The sequence below is a fragment of the Pimephales promelas genome, chromosome 9, assembly GCF_988280905.1.
Source record: "Pimephales promelas chromosome 9, fPimPro1.hap1.1, whole genome shotgun sequence".
In the NCBI taxonomy this organism is placed as follows: Eukaryota; Metazoa; Chordata; class Actinopteri; order Cypriniformes; family Leuciscidae; genus Pimephales; species Pimephales promelas.
This window is the reverse complement of record NC_142777.1, coordinates 36,253,437-36,275,400: the sequence shown is the minus strand read 5'-3', so window position 1 is coordinate 36,275,400 and position 21,964 is coordinate 36,253,437. Positions and strand designations below refer to the sequence as shown.

At 41.1% G+C, this 21,964-nt stretch overlaps 2 protein-coding genes and 4 pseudogenes across 2 annotated transcripts in view; all 6 read right to left on the bottom strand.

Moving 5' to 3' along the window:
• LOC120473282 (protocadherin alpha-C2) overlaps window positions 1–21,964 on the bottom strand; it is a 102,710-nt gene that overhangs the window by 57,204 nt on the left and 23,542 nt on the right. The window lies entirely within an intron of this gene.
• Window positions 178–2,909, bottom strand: LOC120473291 (protocadherin alpha-3 pseudogene; annotated as a pseudogene).
• Window positions 3,562–6,042, bottom strand: LOC148977604 (protocadherin alpha-3 pseudogene; annotated as a pseudogene).
• LOC148977603 (protocadherin alpha-3-like) lies at window positions 8,336–10,904 on the bottom strand. Its single transcript, XM_089135217.1, has one exon. The coding sequence runs from the start codon at window positions 10,724–10,726 to the stop codon at window positions 8,336–8,338; it is 2,391 nt and encodes a 796-aa protein (XP_088991343.1). The 5' UTR covers window positions 10,727–10,904.
• On the bottom strand, window positions 14,991–17,615 carry LOC120473246 (protocadherin alpha-3 pseudogene; annotated as a pseudogene).
• On the bottom strand, window positions 17,523–21,179 carry LOC120473288 (protocadherin alpha-3 pseudogene; annotated as a pseudogene).

Here is a 21,964-nt window from a genome sequence, read left to right as displayed (position 1 = left end):
GTGTGTGTAATTGTTTTTCATACGCCCATTTATCGTCCTTTTACAATTATATGCTGTATAGCCTATATACAACTATAACTTAAAGGGGACTAATAATTCAACCTAAAATAAAATAAAAACATTAAAAAAACCAATGCAAGAAGGGAAAACACCCTTTCACGCACAAAGGAAATGAGATATATTTCAGGACCTCGGACAGTTACAAGAGTGGTTACAAAACCATCAGCACAGAGAGCAACCTTACACCTTAAAACACAGTGAGCAAAAATCAATACAATCATTTCAATTAGGTGATCAAGGAAATGCGCATAAATTGAATTATAAAAGGACACGAGTACTCGAAGAGGATTAATGCTCTGGAAAGTACAAAATCCAATCGTTCATGTACTTAGGCATATATATTTTGCAACTTAGTGTCATTAAATTCTAATTCCTTACCTTTTCTTTATTAGGGAGTGTTTGTGTTCTGGTAAAAGTGTCTCCTCCATTAATACTGATCAGTTCTGCATCTGCCTGCGGAAATTGCGCGGGGAAAACCACTACGTCACTCTTCAGTGTGTCCGAGCTAAAACACACGTCATACTGCTGAGTAGCTTTGGAGTAAGACCAGCTCCCGTCAGGGTGTGTGGTGATCATCGGGGCGCTGTACCTGCCCAAACTGCCGTCTGTCCTGTGGCATTTTACCGCGATCAAACTGATGAGGCTCAGTAAAAAGATGACGGACACACACACAATGGCGATCAGCAAATACAGATTTAAATCCGAGAAACTCTCCTCCTTTATCGGCGCGTGTCTGAATGGGGTCTTGACGTCACCAGCGCTTTCAACAACCACGACATCAATAGACACAGTCGCTGACAGTGAGGGCTCTCCGTTATCACAAACCAAAATGACCAACGGGTGAGTTTTCAGGTCATTGTCACTCATTCTCCTCTTAGTCCTGATCTCCCCGCTGCTGGTTCCGATTCGGAACAGATTGTTTCCTTTGGGTTCAGAGATGTGGAAAGACAGCAGCGCATTGTAACCAGAATCTGCATCTACAGCCCTGATCTTGGCCACAAAGTAGCCCGCGTCAGCAGAATAGGGAATGTTCTCTGTGTTAACGGAACCGAGCTCGGAATAGGGCGCGAGAATCCCGGGACTGTTGTCATTCTCATCCAGGATAAAAACATTCACAGTCACGTTACTGCTGAGAGGAGGAACACCAGAGTCTGTGGCCTGAACCTTAAACTGAAATGTTTTGATCTCCTCATAGTTAAACGACTGTAAACTGTGTATATCTCCACTGTCAGAGTTTATGTTGATCATGGATGTTACCGGGCCGCTTTTAGAGCTTTCTAGTAAAGAATATGTAATCCGGGCATTATCACCTACATCAGGATCTAAAGCAGAGACTGTATGAATAACAGCTCCAATCTGACTGTTCTCTTTCACATAAACATTAATGACGGGCTCTGGAAAGCGCGGCGCGTTGTCATTCACATCAGAAACGTGTACAGCAATGATACTGGTGCTGGAGAGAGGCGGAGTCCCTTCATCAGTGGCTGTGATGGTCACGTTATACACGGGCGCGCGCTCTCTGTCTAGAGGACCATCCACCACTAGAGAATATTTATTTTTATAGGTATTCTGTATGCGAAAAGGTGGAGAATCGCGTATCTTTAGAACAACTGCACCGTTTTTTCCACCGTCTCCGTCTTTAACGGTAACCAGTCCCACCATTGTACCAGCAATAGCGTCTTCTCTCACCATTTCAGCGAGAGATGTGACGGAAATTTCAGGTACATTATCATTAACATCAATAATTTCAACTAAAACTTTACAATGACTAGCTCTTGGTTTTTGGCCTTTGTCTTTTGCTTGGACGCGAATTTCTACGGCATTGCTTGCTTCGTAATCAATGTTCCCCGCAACAGAGATGAGGCCACTGACAGAATCAATGGTAAAGGCGTTAGCAATATTATCATCATCACTGCGTATCATTGAATACATAATTTCTCCGTTCAAGCCCTCGTCAGCGTCACTAGCGTGGACCGTGACAACAGAGGTGCCTGGAGGCGCATTTTCCATAATTCGTGTTTTGTAAAGAGATTGGCTAAATACAGGGATGTTATCATTCACATCCTCCACATTAATAATAATTTGTGATGTTCCTGATCTCGGAGGTTTTCCTCCGTCTACAGCGGTCAGTGTGAGCTGGATCACAGACTGTTTCTCTCGATCTAAAGCTTTCTGCAGCACTAACTCAGCAGACACACTCTGCTCTCCTGCGCTCTGTACATCCAGAGAGAAATGTTCATTCGGGCTGAGCTTGTAGCTTTTCACCGAATTACTCCCCACATCTGCGTCAAACGCACTTGGTAAAGTAAATCTCTCGCCAGGGAAGGCTGATTCCACAATATTTAGTTCTGTCTTTGGTGACTTAAAAGTAGGAGTGTTATCGTTTACGTCTAAAACATTCACCTCCAGTCGATACATGTTTAAGGGGGAGTTAACAATGGCTTCTAGTTCCAAAGAGCATTTGCTGCTCCTTCCGCACAACTGTTCCCTGTCTATTCTCTCTTTGACGAGGAGAACCCCACCTTTCAAATTAACATTGAAATACCTCTTATTTGGGCCTGAAACGATCTGAAACCCACGAAGCTCTAAGTCCGGAAGATTAAGGTTCACATCCTTTGCTATATTTCCCACTGTGGTTCCCGGATCAGCCTCCTCTGATATTGAATACACAATCTGTCCGTCGGTAATATTCCAAATGGAAAACGCTGCAATGAAATACATCCACGATTTAAATCCGTGATTTGACATTTTCATAATTCCGTTAAAATATCCGTTTCATCCATGCGGTAAAAATCAACAGAGCGCCATAATTCCTCACTGCTCGTGCAAAAACAGAGAGAGTGATGTGGCCTTTTACGAACAAAAGCCTCACGTGATAAACCGAACCCTCCCTTAACCGAGGAGGAGCGTTACAGCCGAGGTAAGAGAAAATCTCGGTCTCTGACGACACCGCGCGGACAAATTGAGGCGAAGTAGATAATAATAATTCAGTGAAAAGACAACCAGTCTCTAAAAGTGCTGTAGATGTATTGCAGAATTAATATTTTAGTTGTATTATTTAACATTAATTGATGATTAAAATCTACCAAAACGTAACTGTATACGCTTTCAGGGCAGTATGTTTTTCTTAGTGCAGATTGCACAAAAAAAATAAATAAATAAAATAAGTTTCGTTACTTTGAAAAGCTGTACTACGTACTACACGTGCCATTTTTTTCCTCCTGATAAGACATAATATCTCCTATCTTGGCATTCGGACGCAAAGTGTTCAGTACCACGGACAGCTCAAAAACACATTTTAAAAGAATACACCAGATCAAACAATGCAATGTCCATTGTGCAAAAAAACTTAAGCCTGCAATCTATACGAAAAACTATATTTCCAAAAAAATAAATAATCAAGCCAACAGTGAGGATGCCAGTTAGATGTTCAGCTCAAAATCGGAGCAAAGTCTCATATTGCCAAACATAAAAAGGAGGAAATGAGAGAGAAAAAATAAATAAATAAATATGATATTATCTTACCTTTTCTTTATTAGGGAGTGTTTGTGTTCTGGTAAAAGTGTCTCCTCCATTAATACTGATCAGTTCTGCATCTGCAGGCGGAAATTGCGCGGGGAAAACCACTACGTCACTCTTCAGCGTGTCCGAGCTAAAACACACGTCATACTGCTGAGCAGCTTTGGAGTAAGACCAGCTCCCGTCAGGGTGTGTGGTGATCATCGGGGCGCTGTACCTGCCCAAACTGCCGTCTGTCCTGTGGCATTTTACCGCGATCAAACTGATGAGGCTCAGTAAAAAGATGACGGACACACACACAATGGCGATCAGCAAATACAGATTTAAATCCGAGAAACTCTCCTCCTTTATCGGCGCATGTCTGAATGGGGTCTTGACGTCACCAACGCTTTCAACAACCACGACATCGATAGACACAGTCGCTGACAGTGAGGGCTCTCCGTTATCACAAACCAAAATGACCAACGGGTGAGTTTTCAGGTCATTGTCACTCATTCTCCTCTTAGTCCTGATCTCCCCGCTGCTGGTTCCGATTCGGAACAGATTGTTTCCTTTGGGTTCAGAGATGTGGAAAGACAGCAGCGCATTGTAACCAGAATCTGCATCTACAGCCCTGATCTTGGCCACAAAGTAGCCCGCGTCAGCAGAATAGGGAATGTTCTCTGTGTTAACGGAACCGAGCTCGGAATAGGGCGCGAGAATCCCGGGACTGTTGTCATTCTCATCCAGGATAAAAACATTCACAGTCACGTTACTGCTGAGAGGAGGAACACCAGAGTCTGTGGCCTGAACCTTAAACTGAAATGTTTTGATCTCCTCATAGTTAAACGACTGTAAACTGTGTATATCTCCACTGTCAGAGTTTATGTTGATCATGGATGTTACCGGGCCGCTTTTAGAGCTTTCTAGTAAAGAATATGTAATCCGGGCATTATCACCTACATCAGGATCTAGAGCAGATACTGAATGAATAACAGCTCCAATCTGACTGTTCTCTTTCACATAAACATTAATGACGGGCTCTGGAAAGCGCGGCGCGTTGTCATTCACATCAGAAACGTGTACAGCAATGATACTGGTGCTGGAGAGAGGCGGAGTCCCTTCATCAGTGGCTGTGATGGTCACGTTATACACGGGCGCGCGCTCTCTGTCTAGAGGACCATCCACCACTAGAGAATATTTATTTTTATAGGTATTCTGTATGCGAAAAGGTGGAGAATCGCGTATCTTTAGAACAACTGCACCGTTTTTTCCACCGTCTCCGTCTTTAACGGTAACCAGTCCCACCATTGTACCAGCAATAGCGTCTTCTCTCACCATTTCAGCGAGAGATGTGACGGAAATTTCAGGTACATTATCATTAACATCAATAATTTCAACTAAAACTTTACAATGACTAGCTCTTGGTTTTTGGCCTTTGTCTTTTGCTTGGACGCGAATTTCTACGGCATTGCTTGCTTCGTAATCAATGTTCCCCGCAACAGAGATGAGGCCACTGACAGAATCAATGGTAAAGGCGTTAGCAATATTATCATCATCACTGCGTATCATTGAATAAATAATTTCTCCGTTCAAGCCCTCGTCAGCGTCACTAGCGTGGACCGTGACAACAGAGGTGCCTGGAGGCGCATTTTCCATAATTCGTGTTTTGTAAAGAGATTGGCTAAATACAGGGATGTTATCATTCACATCCTCCACATTAATAATAATTTGTGATGTTCCTGATCTCGGAGGTTTTCCTCCGTCTACAGCGGTCAGTGTGAGCTGGATCACCGCTTGTTTCTCTCGATCTAAAGCTTTCTGCAGCACTAACTCAGCAGACACACTCTGCTCTCCTCCGCTCTGTACATCCAGAGAGAAATGTTCATTCGGGCTGAGCTTGTAGCTTTTCACCGAATTACTCCCCACATCTGCGTCAAACGCACTTGGTAAAGTAAATCTCTCGCCAGGGAAGGCTGATTCCACAATATTTAGTTCTGTCTTTGGTGACTTAAAAGTAGGAGTGTTATCGTTTATGTCTAAAACATTCACCTCCAGTCGATACATGTTTAAGGGGGAGTTAACAATGGCTTCTAGTTCCAAAGAGCATTTGCTGCTCCTTCCGCACAACAGTTCCCTGTCTATTCTCTCCTTGACGAGGAGAACACCACCTTTCAAATTAACATTGAAATACCTCTTATTTGGGCCTGAAACGATCTGAAAGCCACGAAGCTCTAATTCCGGAAGATTAAGGTTCACATCCTTTGCTATATTTCCCACTGTGGTTCCCGGATCAGCCTCCTCTGATATTGAATACACAATCTGCCCGTCGGTAATATTCCAAATGGAAAACGCTGCAATGAAATACATCCACGATTTAAATCTGTGATTTGACATTTTCATAATTCCGTTAAAATATCCGTTTCATCCATGCGGTAAAAATCACTAGAGCGCCGTAATTCCTCACTGCTCGTGCAAAAACAGAGACACAGTGATGTGGCCTTTCACGAACAAAAGCCTCACGTGATAAACCGAACCCTCCCTTAACCGAGGAGGAGCTTTACAGCCGAGGTAGGCTAAGAGAAAATCTCGGTCTCTGACGACACCGCGCGGACAAATTGAGGCGAAGTAGATAATAATAATTCAGTGAAAAGACAGCCAGTGTCTAAAAGTGCTGTAGATGCATTGCAGAATTAATATTTTAGTTGTATTTATTTAACATTAATTGATGATTAAAATCTACCAAAACGTAACTGTATACGCTTTCAGGGCAGTATGTTTTTCTTAGTGCAGATTGTACAAAAAATAATAAATAAATAAAATAAGTTTCGTTACTTTGAAAAGCTGTACTACACGTGCCATTTTTTTCCTCCTGATAAGACATAATATCTCCTATCTTGGCATTCGGACGCAAGGTGTTCAGTACCACGGACAGCTCCAAAACACATTTTAAGAATACACCAGGGGCCTGTTTCAGAAAGGAGGTTAAGTGAAAACTCTGAGTATGTTAACCCTGAAATGAGGGAAACTCTGGGTTTTCCGTTTCAGAAAGAGGGGTATATCAAACCCGAGAAAGCAGAGTAAGTCAAGCCCGTTTCTGAAAGAGAGGTAACTAATACTCAGAGTCAGTTACCATGGTAACTTACTCTGTGAACCTAACCTGGTCGGGAGCAGGTTTTCTTCAGTAAACCCAGAGTTTCTTGCGGTCTCCTCCCCTTTTTTAATGAGGAAGTGCTGTTTAAACACCAACAATAATACTAAAATGTATTTACACATTCTTTAAGGAATATATATATTGTTTGTCCATGGTTTAATTGACTAAATCTGTTTTGCAGCACTTTGCCAAAAAATAAAAGGATTAAAACTTTTGCTAAACTTTTATTTGATTACCACTGTTTTGGATAATATATTTCTATTAAATCATTGAAAAAATTGTAATAAAATTTAATAAGTTATTAATGATAAAAAATAAGATGTCAATCATAATCAATTATTGAAGTTAGTTGATATTATGTTTTATTGAACAAATGTTTAATTTATTTAACTGTCATTTTAACTGATGAAAATAATAACCGTAATTTAATAATGCAGTTTATATATTTAATAATTGTTTAATACCATAAACCGTGATATTTTCTGAGACGGTTCTCATACTGTGAAACTCTCATACGTTACAACCCCACATGGGGGAGTCCCCCACCCCACCCCCGCTGTTAAACAAGTTACTCAGCAACTTTTACTCATGTTTTAAATTAACTACTTTTTACTTGAGTAGATTTTTTAGACTGGTAATTTTACTTTTACTTAAGTAAAAATGTATCAAAGTAATAGTAGACTACTTTAGGTTGAATAACATTCTTCCAGTTTCACCTCTGATATTATAACAGTTACTCTAAAATAGTTATGAATTATTAACAACAAATGACATCTTCAACGGTGTAGTTAGATTAATGTAATAATTACTATCTCTAGAAAGTATTGGTCTACATATTACTAAATCCTATATCAACCTCAACCACTTGATTAATACAAGGAGGAGAGACAAGAAACTGCACTTTTAATGCTTTCAAATTAACAATATACAATTGCATGAATTATTCTTGAATTGGTCAAAGTGTGTAGAGGGAGAAGGTTATATAAAAATATACCTTTTAAAAATGTATGCTAAATCCACTATTGTTTTATACTGAATTGGTCTATAGTTTATGCAGTAGCCTATTTAATGTAATTGCATCATATTTTATTTTAAATTAAAGAATAATTAAGAGTAATCCCTTTAATTAAATTACAATATTTAGATTACTTGGTAATTAATTATACTCAACACCTCTTTTTGTCTGGCGCTGTTGCCATGGTGACTCGTAATATCTGCGCTCCATTGATAATGGCTTTTTATAGCTGTGGTGCACGCGCTTAACTCAGAGTCAGTCAACTCAGAGTTGATTGAACTAACTCATTTCAGCTGTTCTGTAACCGAAAACTCAGAGTTTCCCATCTCAGGGTAAGTCAACTCTGAGTTCAAGCTTTAACTCAGAGTTGGTTGAACCTCCTTATTGAAACGGGCCCCAGACCAGATCAAACAATGCAATGTCCATTGTGCAAAACTTAAGCCTGCAATCTATACGAAAAACTATATTTCCAAAAAAAATAAATAATCAAGCCAACAGTGAGGATGCCAGTTAGATGTTCAGCTCAAAATCGGAGCAAAGTCTCATATTGCCAAACATAAAAAGGAGGAAATGAGAGAGAGAAAATAAATAAATAAATAAATATGATATTATCTTACCTTTTCTTTATTAGGGAGTGTTTGTGTTCTGGTAAAAGTGTCTCCTCCATTAATACTGATCAGTTCTGCATCTGCAGGCGGAAATTGCGCGGGGAAAACCACTACGTCACTCTTCAGAGTGTCCGAGCTAAAACACACGTCATACTGCTGAGTAGCTTTGGAGTAAGACCAGCTCCCGTCAGGGTGTGTGGTGATCATCGGGGCGCTGTACCTGCCCAAACTGCCGTCTGTCCTGTGGCATTTTACCGCGATCAAACTGATGAGGCTCAGTAAAAAGATGACGGACACACACACAATGGCGATCAGCAAATACAGATTTAAATCCGAGAAACTCTCCTCCTTTATCGGCGCATGTCTGAATGGGGTCTTGACGTCACCAGCGCTTTCAACAACCACGACATCAATAGACACAGTCGCTGACAGTGAGGGCTCTCCGTTATCACAAACCAAAATGACCAACGGGTGAGTTTTCAGGTCATTGTCACTCATTCTCCTCTTAGTCCTGATCTCCCCGCTGCTGGTTCCGATTCGGAACAGATTGTTTCCTTTGGGTTCAGAGATGTGGAAAGACAGCAGCGCATTGTAACCAGAATCTGCATCTACAGCCCTGATCTTGGCCACAAAGTAGCCCGCGTCAGCAGAATAGGGAATGTTCTCTGTGTTAACGGAACCGAGCTCGGAATAGGGCGCGAGAATCCCGGGACTGTTGTCATTCTCATCCAGGATAAAAACATTCACAGTCACGTTACTGCTGAGAGGAGGAACACCAGAGTCTGTGGCCTGAACCTTAAACTGAAATGTTTTGATCTCCTCATAGTTAAACGACTGTAAACTGTGTATATCTCCACTGTCAGAGTTTATGTTGATCATGGATGTTACCGGGCCGCTTTTAGAGCTTTCTAGTAAAGAATATGTAATCCGGGCATTATCACCTACATCAGGATCTAAAGCAGAGACTGTATGAATAACAGCTCCAATCTGACTGTTCTCTTTCACATAAACATTAATGACGGGCTCTGGAAAGCGCGGCGCGTTGTCATTCACATCAGAAACGTGTACAGCAATGACACTGGTGCTGGAGAGAGGCGGAGTCCCTTCATCAGTGGCTGTGATGGTCACGTTATACACGGGCGCGCGCTCTCTGTCTAGAGGACCATCCACCACTAGAGAATAATAATTTTTGTAATTCGTCTCAAGTTTAAAAGGCACTTTGTTGGACAAAACACAATTAACTTTACCGTTTTTCCCACCGTCCCTGTCAATCACTGACACTAGAGCGACAGCAGTGCCAATACTGGCGTCCTCTTTCACTGTACTGAGGAGTGACGTCACGGTTATCTCTGGCTTATTGTCATTAATATCCAGCACCTCCACCAGGACTTTGCAGTGCGTGGACATCGGAGGCTGCCCTTTATCACTGGCCTGTGCGCGGATCTCAAATGCGTTGTTCTCCTCGAAATCTATATTGCCTTTGACTGTGATTACGCCAGTATTCGGATCAATATCAAAAATCTGCAGGATTTTACTCTGATCTCTTTTAATTATATAATAAACAATATCACTATTGCTGCCTTCATCCATGTCTGTTGCATTTAACACAGCAACTGTCGTTCCAATAGCGACATTTTCAAAAACGGTTGTTTTATATAAGGGCTTACTAAAAACGGGAGTATTATCGTTATTATCCAAAACTTTAATAATTATAAGAGATGTGCCTGTTTTCGAGGGGGTTCCTCCGTCTACAGCGGTCAGTGTGAGCTGGATCACAGGCTGTTTCTCTCGATCTAAAGCTTTCTGCAGCACTAACTCAGCAGACACACTCTGATCTCCTCCTTTGTGCACAGCTAAAGAGAAATACTCATTCGAGCTAAGCTTGTAAGAATTTACTGAATTTTTTCCAACATCTGCGTCTGTAGCGTGATGGAGAGAGAATCTAACTCCGGGTAGGGTGCTTTCCGCAATGTCTAGCGTTTGTGATTTCTCGCTGAAAGTCGGCGAATTGTCATTTACATCCACAATATTAACCTCTATTTGATAAAGCTTTAATGGATTGTTGATAACCGCTTCTACATTGACTGTACATTTAAGTGCTTTAGCACAAAGCTCCTCTCTGTCTATTCTTTCGCTTACATACAGAAACCCAGTTTTAAGATTTACCTCGAAATATTTTTTCTTGGATCCCGTGACAATCTGAAACATGCGCGACTCCAGTTCCTGAACATTAAGGTTTAGATCCTTAGCGATATTTCCCACGGATGTTCCCGGATTCACCTCCTCTGAAACGGAATAAGAGAGCTGCCCTGACACCGCGTCCCAACAACACTCTAAAACAACGAACACAATGCAGATCACAATAGATTTCCTTCTGTACGTCGAGAGCATCGCGACATCCGATAAATCCCGTGCAATAATCCACGAAATAAAAACGGTATTCCAAGTTCATCAACACGAATAAAGAAGAATTAGACAATATTCCATTTTATCGAGGAGAAAACACGAGGCCTCCGCACACTCTCTTCTACATCCAGTCTCTCTGAAACAAAGCCCTGTGAAATCTCCTCCCCACTAAAATTAGGAGGAGCTTCGAGACGCTGGAGATAATTCGACATTCAACGGTCTGTAGTGACACCAGGCGGATTTATGAGTTAATATATTAAAAAAAATAGAAATAAAAACTATCACAAATGGATCATCATGTCAAATTGCAGTTATGTCATTTTTTTAAACTAATAATATAAGAAAAGATTTAGAGATTTCTCTGTGTACAGTATTTGAGAGTATTTTGGGGTATTTTCGCCATCACAATATATATATATATATATATAATTTTTTTCAGCATTAATCTTTCATGAAGATAAAGATATGCATTTTCAAATAACACAGTCTCGACTCCAGATCTTATTATGAGCAACAAACCGTTATATAGTCTCTTAGATAACTACAAAAAATTAACTAAATAAATATAGTAGCATACTAGTATTACTAAAAAGAGTCAAAGTAGTAGTTATTGCACCGATGTGAATTTCAAACAAGCCGCCACCACTATCTAGTTCAGAACCACGGACAGCTCCACCAAAGCGCTACATTCAATTTTTAATCTAGGATGATGTATTAAGCAAGTCATATAAATCGGTATATATTTTTTTAGCAAACACCATTAACGATTAAGCCATTATGAACATTTTTAAATATCAAAATGTATTAGTGTTATTTTAGTAAACAAAAACACACCAATAAGATGAAACACTAGAAACTCCAGTCACTTTACAAAGAAATTAAAAAAAAAATTAAAATCCATAATAGCTTACCTTCTCTTTATTAGGGAGTGTTTGTGTTCTCGTAAAAGTGTCTCCTCCATTAATACTGATCAGTTCTGCATCTGCAGGGGGATATTGCGCGGGAAAAACCACTACATCACTCTTCAGAGTGTCCGAGCTAAAACACACGTCATACTGCTGAGTAGCTTTGGAGTAAGACCAGCTCCCGTCAGGGTGTGTGGTGATCATCGGGGCGCTGTACCTGCCCAAACTGCCGTCTGTCCTGTGGCATTTTACCGCGATCAAACTGATGAGGCTCAGTAAAAAGATGACGGACACACACACAATGGCGATCAGCAAATACAGATTTAAATCCGAGAAGCTCTCCTCCTTTATCGGCGCATGCCTGAATGGGGTCTTGACGTCACCAGCGCTTTCAACAACCACGACATCAATAGACACAGTCGCTGACAGTGAGGGCTCTCCGTTATCACAAACCAAAATGACCAACGGGTGAGTTTTCAGGTCATTGTCACTCATTCTCCTCTTAGTCCTGATCTCCCCGCTGCTGGTTCCGATTCGGAACAGATTGTTTCCTTTGGGTTCAGAGATGTGGAAAGACAGCAGCGCATTGTAACCAGAATCTGCATCTACAGCCCTGATCTTGGCCACAAAGTAGCCCGCGTCAGCAGAATAGGGAATGTTCTCTGTGTTAACGGAACCGAGCTCGGAATAGGGCGCGAGAATCCCGGGACTGTTGTCATTCTCATCCAGGATAAAAACATTCACAGTCACGTTACTGCTGAGAGGAGGAACACCAGAGTCTGTGGCCTGAACCTTAAACTGAAATGTTTTCATCTCCTCATAGTTAAACGACTGTAAACTGTGTATATCTCCACTGTCAGAGTTTATGTTGATCATGGATGTTACCGGGCCGCGTTTAGAGCTTTCTAGTAAAGAAAATGTAATCCGGGCATTATCACCTACATCAGGATCTAAAGCAGAGACTGTATGAATAACAGCTCCAATCTGACTGTTCTCTTTCACAAAAACATTAATGACGGGCTCTGGAAAGCGCGGCGCGTTGTCATTCACATCAGAAACGTGTACAGCAATGACACTGGTGCTGGAGAGAGGCGGAGTCCCTTCATCAGTGGCTGTGATGGTCACGTTATACACGGGCGCGCGCTCTCTGTCTAGAGGACCATCCACCACTAGAGAATAATAATTTTTGTAATTCGTCTCAAGTTTAAAAGGCACTTTGTTTGACAAAACACAATTAACTTTACCGTTTTTCCCACCGTCCCTGTCAATCACTGACACTAGAGCGACAGCAGTGCCAATACTGGCGTCCTCTTTCACTGTACTGAGGAGTGACGTCACGGTTATCTCTGGCTTATTGTCATTAATATCCAGCACCTCCACCAGGACCTTGCAGTGCGTGGACATCGGAGGCTGCCCTTTATCACTGGCCTGTGCGCGGATCTCAAATGCGTTGTTCTCCTCGAAATCTATATTGCCTTTGACTGTGATTGCGCCAGTATTCAGATCAATATCAAAAATCTGCAGGATTTTACTCTGATCTCTTTTAATTATATAATAAACAATATCACTATTGCTGCCTTCATCCAGGTCTGTTGCATTTAACACAGCAATTGTCGTTCCAATAGCGACATTTTCAAAAACGGTTGTTTTATATAAGGGCTTACTAAAAACGGGAGTATTATCGTTAATATCCAAAACTTTAATAATTATAAGAGATGTGCCTGTTTTCGAGGGGGTTCCTCCGTCTACAGCGGTCAGTGTGAGCTGGATCACAGGCTGTTTCTCTCGATCTAAAGCTTTCTGCAGCACTAACTCAGCAGACACACTCTGATCTCCTCCTTTGTGTACAGATAAAGAGAAATACTCATTCGAGCTAAGCTTGTACGAATTTACTGAATTTTTCCCGACATCTGCGTCTGTAGCGTGATGGAGAGAGAATCTAACTCCGGGTAGGGTGCTTTCCGCAATGTCTAGCGTTTGTGATTTCTCGCTGAAAGTCGGCGAATTGTCATTTACATCCACAATATTAACCTCTATTTGATAAAGCTTTAATGGATTGTTGATAACCGCTTCTACATTGACTGTACATTTAAGTGCTTTGGCACAAAGCTCCTCTCTGTCTATTCTTTCGCTTACATACAGAAACCCAGTTTTAAGATTTACCTCGAAATATTTTCTCTTGGATCCCGTGACTATCTGAAACATGCGCGACTCCAGTTCCTGAACATTAAGGTTTAGATCCTTAGCGATATTTCCCACGGATGTTCCCGGATTCACCTCCTCTGAAACGGAATAAGAGAGCTGCCCTGACACCGCGTCCCAACAACACTCTAAAACAACGAACACAATGCAGATCACAATAGATTTCCTTCTGTACGTCGAGAGCATCGCGACATCCAATGAAATCCGTGCAATAATCCACGAAATAAAAGACGGTATTCCAAGTTCATCAACACGAATAAAGAAGAATTAGACAATATTCCATTTTATCGAGGAGAAAACACGAGGCCTCCGCACACTCTCTTCTACATCCAGTCTCTCTGAAACAAAGCCCTGTGAAATCTCCTCCCCACTAAAACCAGGAGGAGCTTCGAGACGCTGGAGATAATTCGACATTCAACGGTCTGCAGTGACACCAGGCGGATTTATGAATAACTGTGTAGCAACAAATACATAAATAAATAAAATAATAATGATGTGACCATTTCACATATGGGTCATACCGAATTGCAGTAGCTGTCATTTTCCAAAGGATATTTAATAAGACGAAAAAAAAAAGATATTTCAGCGTGAACACATGAGAGGATTTTAGGACATTTACACGATCAACACATGCAAACTTTTCATTTTCGTTTTGTTTATTCATCTTTCATCAAGTGGAATATCATACTTCAAAACAGCTTAACAGATTTTATAATGAGCAACATGCAGTTCTATTCTAATATTTTCCTTTCCATAAGATCATATTCAATGAAAAAATACGTAAATATAATCGCAATAATAAAAATTTAAATTTAGCCGTATTTTAGTTATTCATTTGTTGGACATCTCTATCATTTCACAATTTAAGCAAGTCTTTAAGTTCTAAACAACTTTTTTTTTACGAATTATTTTAGTATTAGTAAAAAGAGAAACATAAGTATTGCGCCGAATTTCAAACAAGCCACGACCACAATCTAGTTCAGAACCACGGACAGCTCCACCAAAGCGTAGAATTATTATAATGTTTTAAACTATTCCTATAAGTATGTATATTTTAGAAAGAAAAAAAAACACTATTAACCATTAAGTACCTTCAAGTATCAGAATATAGACTATAGTTGTGGATTTTTATCCAAGACAGGTCAAGGAGAGTAAACAATATAATTCCATTCTACAAAAAGAAAACAAATAATCGCAATGAAATTTCTTACCTTTTCTTTATTAGGGAGTGTTTGTGTTCTGGTAAAAGTGTCTCCTCCATTAATACTGATCAGTTCTGCATCTGCAGGCGGAAATTGCGCGGGGAAAACCACTACGTCACTCTTCAGAGTGTCCGAGCTAAAACACACGTCATACTGCTGAGTAGCTTTGGAGTAAGACCAGCTCCCGTCAGGGTGTGTGGTGATCATCGGGGCGCTGTACCTGCCCAAACTGCCGTCTGTCCTGTGGCATTTTACCGCGATCAAACTGATGAGGCTCAGTAAAAAGATGACGGACACACACACAATGGCGATCAGCAAATACAGATTTAAATCCGAGAAACTCTCCTCCTTTATCGGCGCATGTCTGAATGGGGTCTTGACGTCACCAGCGCTTTCAACAACCACGACATCGATAGACACAGTCGCTGACAGTGAGGGCTCTCCGTTATCACAAACCAAAATGACCAACGGGTGAGTTTTCAGGTCATTGTCACTCATTCTCCTCTTAGTCCTGATCTCCCCGCTGCTGGTTCCGATTCGGAACAGATTGTTTCCTTTGGGTTCAGAGATGTGGAAAGACAGCAGCGCATTGTAACCAGAATCTGCATCTACAGCCCTGATCTTGGCCACAAAGTAGCCCGCGTCAGCAGAATAGGGAATGTTCTCTGTGTTAACGGAACCGAGCTCGGAATAGGGCGCGAGAATCCCGGGACTGTTGTCATTCTCATCCAGGATAAAAACATTCACAGTCACGTTACTGCTGAGAGGAGGAACACCAGAGTCTGTGGCCTGAACCTTAAACTGAAATGTTTTGATATCCTCATAGTTAAACGACTGTAAACTGTGTATATCTCCACTGTCAGAGTTTATGTTGATCATGGATGTTACCGGGCCGCTTTTAGAGCTTTCTAGTAAAGAATATGTAATCCGGGCATTATCACCTACATCAGGATCTAAAGCAGAGACTGTATGAATAACAGCTCCAATCTGACTGTTCTCTTTCACATAAACATTAATGACGGGCTCTGGAAAGCGCGGCGCGTTGTCATTCACATCAGAAACGTGTACAGCAATGACACTGGTGCTGGAGAGAGGCGGAGTCCCTTCATCAGTGGCTGTGATGGTCACGTTATACACGGGCGCGCGCTCTCTGTCTAGAGGACCATCCACCACTAGAGAATAATAATTTTTGTAATTCGTCTCAAGTTTAAAAGGCACTTTGTTGGACAAAACACAATTAACTTTACCGTTTTTCCCACCGTCCCTGTCAATCACTGACACTAGAGCGACAGCAGTGCCAATACTGGCGTCCTCTTTCACTGTACTGAGGAGTGACGTCACGGTTATCTCTGGCTTATTGTCATTAATATCCAAAACCTCCACCAGGACCTTGCAGTGCGTGGACATCGGAGGCTGCCCTTTATCACTGGCCTGTGCGCGGATCTCAAATGCGTTGTTCTCCTCGAAATCTATAGTGCCTTTGACTGTGATTGCGCCAGTATTCGGATCAATATGAAATATATCCAAAATGTGATCTTGGTCTGTCTCTCTTAGTGAGTAAACGATCTCACTATTGGTACCCTCATCTTTGTCTGTTGCGTTTATAATTGTTACAGTGGTACCAATTGGCACGTTTTCAACAAGACTGGCTTTATATAAGGGGCGACTAAATTCAGGAGCATTATCATTAATATCTAAAATCTTAATAATTATCTGAGACGTTCCTGATCTCGGCGGATTTCCTCCGTCTGCAGCGGTAAGAGTAAGCTTGATCACAGGCTGCTTCTCTCGGTCTAATGCTTTTTGTAGAACTAGCTCGGCAGACACACTTTGCTCTCCTCCTTTGTGCACAGCTAAGGAGAAATACTCGTTTTGACTTAATTTATATGTGCTCACTGTATTTTTTCCTACATCCGCATCAGACGCATAAGAAAGAGGGAATTTTACGCCTGGTAAAGTGTTCTCTGCGATGTCTAAATATTGAGTTTTGGCACTAAAAGACGGTGAATTGTCATTTACATCCACTATATTAACCTCTATTTGATAAAGCTTTAATGGATTGTTGATAACCGCTTCTACATTGACTGTACATTTAACTGCTTTGGCACAAAGCTCCTCTCTGTCTATTCTTTCGCTTACATACAGAAACCCAGTTTTAAGATTTACCTCGAAATATTTTTTCTTGGATCCCGTGACAATCTGAAACATGCGCGACTCCAGTTCCTGAACATTAAGGTTTAGATCCTTAGCGATATTTCCCACGGATGTTCCCGGATTCACCTCCTCTGAAACGGAATAAGAGAGCTGCCCTGACACCGCGTCCCAACAACACTCTAAAACAACGAACACAATGCAGATCACAATAGATTTCCTTCTGTACGTCGAGAGCATCTCGACATCCGATGAATCCCGTGCAATAATCCACGAAATAAAAGACGGTATTCCAAGTTCATCAACACGAATAAAGAAGAATTAGACAATATTCCATTTTATCGAGGAGAAAACACGAGGCCTCCGCACACTCTCTTCTACATCCAGTCTCTCTGAAACAAAGCCCTGTGAAATCTCCTCCCCACTAAAACCAGGAGGAGCTTCGAGACGCTGTAGATAATTCGACATTCAACGGTCTGTAGTGACACCAGGCGGATTTATGAATAACTGTGTAGCAACAAATACATAAATAAATAAAATAATAATGATGGGACCATTTCACATATGGGTCATACCGAATTGCAGTAGCTGTCATTTTCCAAAGGATATTTAATAAAACGAAAAAAAGATATTTCAGCGTGGACACATGAGAGGATTTTAGGACATTTACACGATCAAAACATGCAAACTTTTCATTTTCGTTTTGTTTATTCATCTTTCATCAAGTGGAATATCATACTTCAAAACAGCTTAACAGATTTTATAATGAGCAACATGCAGTTCTATAATAATCTTTTCCTTTCCATAAGATCATATTCAATGAAAAAATACGTAAATATAATCGCAATAATAAAAAATAAATTTAGCCGTATTTTAGTTATTCATTTGTTGGACATATCATTTCACAATTTAAGCAAGTCTGTAAGTTCTAAACAACTTTTTTTTTTTTTACGAATTATTTTAGTATTAGTAAAAAGAGAAACAGAAGTATTGCGCCGAATTTCAAACAAGCCACGAGCACAATCTAGTTCAGAACCAGCTCCACCAAAGCGTAGAATTATTATAATGTTTTAAACTATTCCTATAAGTATGTATATTTTAGAAAGAAAAAAAAAACACTGTTAACCATTAAGTACCTTCAAGTATCAGAATATAGGCTAGTTGTGTATTTTTATCCAAGACAGGTCAAGGAGAGTAAACAATATAATTCCATTCCACAAAAAGAAAACAAATAATCGCAATGAAATTTCTTACCTTCTCTTTATTAGGGAGTGTTTGTGTTCTGGTAAAAGTGTCGCCTCCATTAATACTGATCAGTTCTGCATCTGCAGGCGGAAATTGCGCGGGAAAAACCACTACGTCACTCTTCAGAGTGTCCGAGCTAAAACACACGTCATACTGCTGAGTAGCTTTGGAGTAAGACCAGCTCCCGTCAGGGTGTGTGGTGATCATCGGGGCGCTGTACCTGCCCAAACTGCCGTCTGTCCTGTGGCATTTTACCGCGATCAAACTGATGAGGCTCAGTAAAAAGATGACGGACACACACACAATGGCGATCAGCAAATACAGATTTAAATCCGAGAAACTCTCCTCCTTTATCGGCGCATGTCTGAATGGGGTCTTGACGTCACCAGCGCTTTCAACAACCACGACATCGATAGACACAGTCGCTGACAGTGAGGGCTCTCCGTTATCACAAACCAAAATGACCAACGGGTGAGTTTTCAGGTCATTGTCACTCATTCTCCTCTTAGTCCTGATCTCCCCGCTGCTGGTTCCGATTCGGAACAGATTGTTTCCTTTGGGTTCAGAGATGTGGAAAGACAGCAGCGCATTGTAACCAGAATCTGCATCTACAGCCCTGATCTTGGCCACAAAGTAGCCCGCGTCAGCAGAATAGGGAATGTTCTCTGTGTTAACGGAACCGAGCTCGGAATAGGGCGCGAGAATCCCGGGACTGTTGTCATTCTCATCCAGGATAAAAACATTCACAGTCACGTTACTGCTGAGAGGAGGAACACCAGAGTCTGTGGCCTGAACCTTAAACTGAAATGTTTTGATCTCCTCATAGTTAAACGACTGCATGCTCTCGATCTCTCCAGTCAATGAGTTGACTCTGAGGAGCGCTGATACAGGTGTACCGTTCACAGAGCTTTGCAGTAAAGAGTATGTTAATTGCGCATTGTCCATGATATCCGCATCAGAGGCCGTTATTGTGGATATTATAGAGCCCACTTTGCTGTTTTCACGCAGATACGCATACACTACAGAATTTCCGAAGCGAGGCGCATTGTCATTCACATCAGACACCTGCACTTGTATTACTTTAGCGCTGGACATTGGCGGCGACCCTTCGTCTTCAGCAATGACTGTGATGTTGTACTCGGTTACGTTTTCCCGATCTAGTACGCCATCTAAAACTAACGAATAGTAGTTTTGAAAGGACGACTGTAATTTAAATGGTCTAGAACCTAAAAGGCGAACGCGCACTGCTCCGTTTTTCCCCGAGTCTGGATCTGATACGGTCATTAAGGCAATTACAGTCCCCTTCCCTGCGTTTTCCTCTACCGGGGTAAGAAGTGATGTTACAGTCACATCTGGGGCGTTATCGTTAATGTCAAGAACCTCTATTAAAAGCTTAGCGTGGCCTGACATGGTCACCGGACCTTTATCAGTAGCTTGAACTCTGATCTCAAAAGCGGCGTTCTCCTCATAATCAATATCACCTTTAATTTTCACATCTCCATTTTTCGCGTCAATATCAAACTTTTCCAGAACATTTTGGGGTGTTCGACTAATAAATGAGTAAACTATCTCCGCATTCAACCCTTCATCTAGATCTCGAGCTTGTAGTCTGGTAACTGTGGTGCCAATTGGCGCGTGCTCGGCTATGGAGACTTTATATAATGTCTTAGTGAAAACTGGAGCGTGATCATTGATATCTAACACATTAACCTCGATCATTAAGGTTCCGGTTCTGGCAGGCGGTCCACCATCAACCGCAGTCACTGTGAACTCGAGGCGCGGAGTCTTCTCTCTGTCTAAAGCCTTCTGAAGCACTAATTCAGCGGAGATCGTCTTATCACTATGAGTTTGTACATCTAGGGTGAAATAATCATTAGCTGTAAGCTTATAATTTTTTACTGAATTCACTCCAATGTCTGCGTCATGCGCGCTCTCCAGTGGAAAGCGCACACCGGGCGCGGTGCTTTCACTAACATTAATCACCACGGAGCTCATAGGAAACACTGGAGAGTTGTCATTAATATCGAGAATGTTTATTCTTACCCGGTAGAGTTGCAATGGACTGTTCACCACGGCTTCCAGGTTAACGGAGCACGAGATTGCGCCTGCGCAAAGCTCCTCGCGATCAATCCTCTCGCTCACCTGCAAAGCGCCCGTCTCAATATTCACGCTAAAATATTGCTTTTTTGAGCCCGACACGACACGGAAGCCCCTTGATTGCAGATCGTTTACTGAAAGGTTAATGTCTTTGGCTATATTACCGACTGTGGTTCCCCGTTTCACCTCCTCTGACACACTGTATGAGATCTGTCCGGTTACAGTCTCCAAGAGATGACAGCTCAAAGCAAATGAAAAGCACACTATGAAATGCCCATGCGTAGATATAATCATATTTGCTTATTTATTCTCCACAACAATCACCAACAAAAATCCATTAAAAAAAATTACTAAACAACGTTTAATTCCGAATTGAGGATCCGTCTCGGTCAACTAGAGACAAAGGGAATCAGCCAAACCTCCCTTTTATATCATCCAAAGCGACAGTAAATCCAAGTTCTGCATCCATCAAAAATCCACAAGCGCATTAAGATATTCCATAAACTATTATATGGTTTTTGACAACTGAACCCGACGTTCTATAGTGAAGAGGACAACAAGATACATATGAAAGAGAGGGATGGAGAAACAGAGAGAGCAAGGAGAGAGAGAGGGAGGGCTGGTGATGACGAGGAGGAGGAGGAGAGACACTCCTTTCTTAAATACAGCTGGTAGAGCAAGAGTGACACATAGTGGCCTTCAGAGTACCTGCACTCTAAAAATTGCTGGGTTGTTTTAACCCAATTTTGGGTCAAATATGCACTCTAAAAAATGCTGGGTTGTTTTAACCCAACTTTGGGTCAAATATGGACTAACCCAGCCGTTGGGTTAAATTTTTATATTACATTTTTAACCCAACATTTCGGGTTTGTCCATATTTGACCCAAAATTGGGTTAACACAACCCAGCATTTTTTAGAGTGTGGACAAACTCAAACATTGGGTTAAAAATGTAATTTAAAAATGTAACCTAATGGCTAGGTTTGTCTATATTTGACCCAAAATTGGGTTAAAACAACCCAGCATTTTTTAGAGTGTATTGAAAAGTGTTTCTGATATTTTATATTATATGTAGTATGTGTAGGCTATATAATGAATTATAATAATAAAATACACTCTAAAAAATGCTGGGTTGTTTTAACCCAATTTTGGATCAAATATGGACAAACTCAAACAATGGGTTAAAAATGTAATTTAAAAATGTAACCCAATGGCTGGGTTTGTCCATATTTGACCCAAAATTGGGTTAAAACAACACAGCATTTTTTTAGAGTGTGCAGTGTACTGAGATATACTAATGTGTGTAAGCTACTTGAGTGTAAAATACTTGATTATTTGCATTGATATGTTAGTGTTGTATAGGCTATGAATGCTTTACTCCAGTCCCTCTGAAACGAAAAACTTGTCATTTTATATTACGGA

Coding starts and splice junctions, on each gene's coding strand:
- LOC148977603 (XM_089135217.1), bottom strand. CDS start 10,726: ATGCTCTCGACGTACAGAAGGAAATCTATTGTGATCTGCATTGTGTTC.